The sequence below is a fragment of the Equus quagga genome, chromosome 3 (assembly GCF_021613505.1).
Source record: "Equus quagga isolate Etosha38 chromosome 3, UCLA_HA_Equagga_1.0, whole genome shotgun sequence".
Classification (NCBI taxonomy): domain Eukaryota; kingdom Metazoa; phylum Chordata; class Mammalia; order Perissodactyla; family Equidae; genus Equus; species Equus quagga.
Genome location: NC_060269.1, coordinates 143,503,926 through 143,510,475, shown reverse-complemented (window position 1 = coordinate 143,510,475; position 6,550 = coordinate 143,503,926). Strand labels below are relative to the sequence as shown.

At 47.5% G+C, this 6,550-nt stretch overlaps 1 protein-coding gene and 1 long non-coding RNA gene across 2 annotated transcripts; one reads left to right on the top strand and one right to left on the bottom strand.

Moving 5' to 3' along the window:
- Nucleotides 1-1,977: 1,977 nt before the first annotated feature.
- FGFBP1 (fibroblast growth factor binding protein 1) lies at nt 1,978-5,736 on the bottom strand. The gene is made up of 3 exons (XM_046657456.1): nt 5,718-5,736; nt 5,030-5,101; nt 1,978-3,116 (listed from the first exon to the last, which is right to left on the bottom strand). Exon 3 carries the CDS (start codon nt 3,095-3,097, stop codon nt 2,318-2,320), a length of 780 nt encoding a protein of 259 aa, XP_046513412.1. The 5' UTR covers nt 3,098-3,116; nt 5,030-5,101; nt 5,718-5,736; the 3' UTR covers nt 1,978-2,317.
- On the top strand, nt 3,140-6,339 carry LOC124237605 (uncharacterized). The gene is made up of 3 exons (XR_006888041.1): nt 3,140-3,743; nt 5,282-5,453; nt 6,045-6,339. It is a non-coding gene; the product is annotated as an uncharacterized LOC124237605 (long non-coding RNA).
- Nucleotides 6,340-6,550: the final 211 nt, after the last annotated feature.

Sequence of the window (6,550 nt, the reverse complement as noted above, 5' to 3'; positions counted from 1 at the left end):
GAGCAGAAGATCCATCAGCTTCCTGGGCTGGAGGGGATCTTAAGAGGGCTGTGGGGCTGGTCTGGAGTGTTCTCCAATGTCTACGTCAACCAGACCAGACCAGGGTTATTACACAATGATCCCTGGAAGTGTTTAACAGTCTTTTCCTGTCTCAGGACTGCATCGAATTGAGATGTCTCACTGGGGGAGGGGAGTCAGAGGGCTGAAAATCTGTGTGGACCTTAAGGGAAAATGACCTTCCTGAGGTGTGGCTAGGAGGAGGTTGGGGAGGGTCCGGGATGTTGGTTCAGTTCTCTTGGGAATGGGGGTAAGGTGCACAGGTGGGTCCTAGGCCCTGTCCTACAAGAACACTGCAGTCTTTGATGTTTCTGAACACACCAAGCAGGATCCAGTCATTGGAATAGAAGCACCACACAGAGTGGGATTTATTTTCTCCTTTCTTTGCGGTTATTTTCTACTCCCAAAGCATTGTCTGACACATAGTAGGAGCTTATAGTAGGTAATAAATTAATGAGTTAATTAATTTCAGATGATTTGCACTGACTGTTCACACTGTTTGGAACATGCCTACCTGAGAGAGTCACCTGGCTTGATTCCTCACTTCCTTAGGTCTAGGCTCAGAAGTCACCTCCGCAGCGGCCTCCCCTGACCATCTCATCTATGACTGGTTACCCTCCATCACTGCTACCCGCTTCTCCTCCTTTACTCTTCCTCTCTATCCCTTGTATACTTCTGGGTTTATCGTCACTTTGCTTACTGGTATTTCCACAGGACAAAGCACCTATCCTCTGTGCACTGCCGTATCTCCAGCCCCTAGAACAGAGTCTGGCAGAGTCAGTGCCCAATATTACGTGTTAAATGAAGGAGTGAATGAATGGATGCATGCATACTCCGTGGGAAGAGCTTAGCACAGTGCCTGGTGCATAACAAGTCGGAGACAAATGTTAGTGTTGATGCTGTTGGTGATGACATCCAAATGTCACTCTGAGCCTGTCACACTCAGTATTAGCCATTGACAACCCTCTGTGTTGGTTCTGGTAAGTTGGTGAGTGTAAAAGGCCACACTTCCACCCAACCTGCCATTCCTCCCTGCCATCGACAGAGACTCTAAATGACAGTGCTTTTACCAACTCCCACTCCTCACTTTGTGCTCCTTGTGGAATTGTGACAAGGCACTGGGGGCACATAATCCTCTCTCCCTAACTTTTGAATTAAAACACTTCCAGATCCTTCATACTAACAAGGAAATGACTAAGAGCTCCGTCATCCTCTCATCCCACCACTTTCCAGCCATGTGGCTTCTCCCATCTTCTGGGATTTCCTCAACTTTTTGCCTTTCTCCATGTTGTCATCTGCCTGAAGCACCCAATTCTGGCCCGTTTTCTACCTACAGAGGCTCTCTCCAAAATCCAGCTCAAGCAGCCTTCCTCCAGGAAGCTCAACCCGAGATCTTCTAGCAGTTTCTACCTCTTGTGTCTGTTTTTCCATGCTGCCTTTTCCCCTCTTCCATTGGAATCTTCATCACAGGGCACTGTACTTACCCAGGCCCCTCTCCCACAGGCCAGAAATGAGCTCCTCAAGGTCAGGACTCCTGCATAGGGGGCATGGTAAAGAGTATTGACTTAAGTCAGTGGAAGGCATTCCTCCAGTCTTAGGGCTTGGCTTGCAGACCTTTTGGGTTCAAACTTGCCTCCCTTCTTATCATCTGTGAGACCCTGACAAGTGTCTTAATCACACCACGCCCCAGGTGTCCCACTTGAAATCAGGGATCCTAGTCATTACAGTTCAGTAAGTATCAAACACCACAGAACATTGGATGAAAGTAGAAAGATGCCAGAATGGGCCACTTTTGGAGATAATGTGGGAAGGGTGGGGAAGAGGAAGTTGTTCCTTAGGTATTTTTTCCACTGTTGTACTGGGGCTTCTTTATGAGATCATTGGAACCAGACATAGAGAAACCAAAGAATGGTTGGACCATTTTCTGAAAAACACCCAGAGCTTTATTATCTTTGTTAATTCAGCAGAAAGTGTATCACACTGAATTCACTTTGGCTCATTCAGCTCTAATACTTGTCATCATTCCTCATATACACATAGCTCTGTGGGGCATGGAAACATATACTCAGGTGAACAACCTCTGAAAATCACATGACTATAAAGTAAGTTCCAAAACACAACTACAAAAATTACAAAACCTGTTTAAATATTCCAATGTGCTCCTGTAGCACAAATGTTCATTTTGCTTGGAGAGCTTTACAGCATATTGACGAGATTTGACATAACAACTCCTAATGGATTCTGTTCTGTTTAGACCTGTTTAGCATGTATTGCTCTGAAACATGGTGAGGAAGAACAGGCAGAAGGAGCTCCAAGACTCTCCACAGTAGTCCAGAGCTGTCTTCCTCTGGTTTACCATGTCTGGGTCATCCACACACTCGGGATTGTTGATGGCCATAGTTTGGGTCTCCATTGGGCTGGTGGGGGTGTTCTCTTTGACCTTGATCTGCTCCCTGGAAGAAAACTGTTTGACCTTGTTAGGCTCCATGAAGGATGCCTCAGTGACCTTGCTCTGCTTGCTAGGTGAGGGCTCCATATACTCCTGGCTGGGTTTCTTGCTGTCAATCAGAGTGGAGTTCACTAGCTTGAGATTGGATTCTGGAAACTTCTTTCTACACACCCTGGTCTTCAGGACGCTCTTGGAGTCTCCACAGATGGCCTTCTGAGAGCGCAGACTCCGGCCAATTTGTTTCCAATACATATTCTTTTTGTTCAACTCTAGGCATGAGGTTGGATTGCCAGTAAAGACACAGGAAAACTTCTTTTCCTGTTGGGTGCACTCAATCTTCAGGGAGATGCCCTTCCCCAGCTCAGTCACCACCCACCTGCAGTCGGCATGGTCTTGGGTGACAAACTTGCCTTTCTTCAGGTGTTTGGCTGGCTGGCTTCTCTGCTCAATCTGGGGGTTTCCCAGAGTGTGCAGTTTATCCGTCGTGGCTTTGCTGACATCTTGGTTCTGTATTTCCTTTTGGCCCTCCACCAAGAATACCTGAGCGGCCAGAAGGAGGAAGGGCAGCAGGGTGAGGCTGTGGATCCTCATGGCTTCAGCTTGGAGGAACCTGTTTGACAAAAGGTGGGTGAGTCAGTGCTGGGCAGCAGTTCAGCAGTGCAGGGCTGCAGGCTGACCCTCCCTCCCCGCGCACACAGGACTGCCTGCCGGCAGTGAGACTAAGCATCCTTCTGGCTCCTGGATACTAGACAAGCAGCCCAGCCATTTACATTTCTGTTTGACTTGAGTCTTGAATGTCCAGAACCTCCTGCTCTTCATTCATTCCTTTGTCACTCTCTGAGCCTCCTTAACTCTCACTGCCTCATTCACTCCCTCATTTACTCCTGCGTTTGCTTACTCACTCCTTCAGTCACTCTTCAACAAGCATTTATGGAGCAGCTACTATATACTTTCGGTAGACTAGATGTGGAATCTATCAAGGAGAATAACAAAGTTGCAGGTCTTAAAAACTTACAGGTAACTCTTTGTGGAATTTAAGCAGCAGTAGCAGGAGTCTCTCCCAACTGTGTCTCCGGCTAGATCTTAGGCAAGTCACTCTCCCCCTCTGCATCTCAGTTCTTTTAGTGGACACTGAAGTGTTGGAAATGACAGCTGCAAACTCTCCTTACCTCCAGAGTGCTGGACTTCTAACTCATGGTTCCACAGGGACAGACCACCCACGAGGAGAAAGGATGTGGTAAGTGAACATGAAAGGTGATGTCTGATCCCAAGCTAAACCTGCGTGGGGTGGGACTCTGAGATGTGTGGGTTTGTGAGGGGGCATTTGGGATGCAGTAAGAGTCTAAGGAAAAGCACAAGGGAGGGGAGCTCATTCAGGTTGACTGGGCAAACGGAACGAGGGGGATGGGGTGCACTTCCAGCAGTCATTTACACCGCAGGGTTGAAGGGGGGGATCGTGTGTAACTGATTTCTGGAGCTCTGCTGTGACACAGTGCTGGGCACATAAACCCTCAGTCAGTGCTTTTAAAAATATATCATTGAATAAATAGGCTGACCTAAAATGCTACACTAAACTGCATGGATTTCATCACGTGGGCAATAAAAAGAAACACGCTTAAAAGGAGAAGAGAAATAGGATTTCTATTTGACCCCTACTATGTGCTGTGTCCTCAATCAGCATTCAGAGTCTCACCTCGTTTAATCCACTCAAGAGCCTACCTGATAGGTGATAATAAACCACCCCTAGGTAACAGATGTGACAGCTAAGGCTCAGACCAGTAAGTAAACGGCTCAAAGTCCCATAGTGGGCAAGTGATCAAGATGGAACAGGCACTCAGAACTTATCCTGTAGACCAACTCTTATTGATGGATTTTTGCCTTTATCTTTACTTTTCAGAAAATATTGGCAAGAAATAAAAAAGCAATTATGAACAACTCATAATTTGGTTTCTTAGTTCATGGTGATAAAACAATTATATTATCAGGGCTCCATTTTCATTTTCCTGCTTTTTCTCCCCAAATCCCCCAAGTGCATAGTTGTATATTTCAGTTGTGGATCCTTCTAGTTGTGGCATGTGGGACACCCCCTCAATGTGGCCTGATGAGCGGTGCCATGTCTGCGCCCAGGATCCGAACTGGCGAAACCTTGGGCAGCCAAAGTCCGGCAGGTGAACTTAACTACTCAGACATAGGGCTGGCCCCAGGGCTCCATTTTTAAAAAAAATATATAGAATTTTTTTAAAAAGAGGCAGGCCCAGAACAATGGCCCACATCTCATTTCTACCCTGGGCATATGGCCTCCCCTTATGATAGAGAAAGGGAAGACAGCCACAGGCAGGTGGGCTCCTGAAATGAAGAGTGGGACAAAGGTTGGGTATACCACACAGAGGCCCACTCATTCCTCAGGGCATTAAGACTCAGCCCCCACATGTCCCTGGTGGGCTCCCGAGCCCGGGAACCTGAGGTCCTTGGGGGAGCTGTAAGGGGGATGGAATGAAGGTCTTAGGAGAGCCAGGCTCTTACCTTGCTCAGAGTGTGCAGATCCAGTGCAATCCCAGATGCCAGAGGGAGCCTGAGGGCTGGCAGCTGTCTCGTCTGCAGTGAGAGGCAGGGGAGGCCCTTTTTATAGGAGCCAGGCAAACAGCATTTTACAACGCACGTACCTGTGCAGTTTTATCACATTCCTCCCAGCCACACCCCTTTGGGAGGAACAGTTCATGCAGGAAAATGGGGGACTATTTGGACGTTGACAAGATAAAGCTGTGTGTTCCTCAGGGAGATGGAGATGAAGGTGGACTCTGAAAACAGGAGAAGTTCATCTTGATCCTCAGGAGGCAGCCAGATTCTTTCTGGAGGAAGGATTACATCCTCCAGAACACAAAGAAACTTTAGAAGGACACAGGTGGACTCCAGGATCTTTTCTGAGAAGTGTCTCTAAGCTTTGCAGGTAACGTGGAACTGCCGCCACTGGCTTCCCCTGGCCCTTCAGCCTTCCTGTGCGCCCGTCCCCACTTCTCCCTTGATCTTTCTATTCCAAACAGGGGGCACACTATTAGACAAGGCTGTGTAGCCCTTTCTCTGTTGGCTTAGCCTGTCATTCCAAACTCATTTCCAGACACACACACACTCCAATCTGGCCACAGTAAACCACTCGCCCAATATGTTGGTGCACTCGCTTCTTTCCTGCCTTTATTCCTGCTGTTCCGCTTACCTGGAATGCTCCTCCAGTCCCACTTTCCCAGGCACACATCGGCTCATCCTTCAGGATCCAGCTCAAATGTCATCTCTTCTCTGTTGGTGTCATTGGTCTCATGATCCTGCCTGTACCCTCCCCAGCCCACCAACCCCCGTTTCATGAATGTTCGTGGAGAGAAATAGAGCCCCACCCCCAGTGAGTGTTTACAATGTGCCAGCATTGTGTTAAGGCTGCGTGCCCACATTGACTCACATCTTGATATGCTGAGAAAATGATGCATGTCTACAGCGCACAGAGGGAACTGGAGAGAGCTTAGACCTCCAGCAAGGCTTTTCTCAACAGCTTCCCACCAGCACCCCGCACTCCCAGGACCCCGGGCATCCCTGACTGCCGGAGAACTGACCGCATAAAGGCTCATCACTTTTTTTTCACAAGAACCCCAGGAAGCAAGTCCGTCCTGGATCCTCGTGGTACACGTGTGGAGCTGAGGCTTACAAGGCCCAAGCACATGCTGAGATACAATTTGAGAAGAATTAAATGGAGGCCATTTCTTATATTTTTATTAAAAACAAAGTAAACCTACTCATACTTTGATAAATTTTGAACTCTCTCTCTCTTTTCCTTCTTACTCCCTCATGCTTTAATATATATATTTTAAATATTCGAATAGCATTAGCTTACAAAATATTTGGTAAAGATAGTTCCCCTGACCCACACATCTCACTCCGTTTCCCCATGGTTAACCTTTTACATAATAATGCTGCCTTTACAGACTATTACACCAATACCGTAATAGTGTGACAAGGTGCAGTTCATACTTTGTTCAGCCCTGCGGACTTTTTACCTAT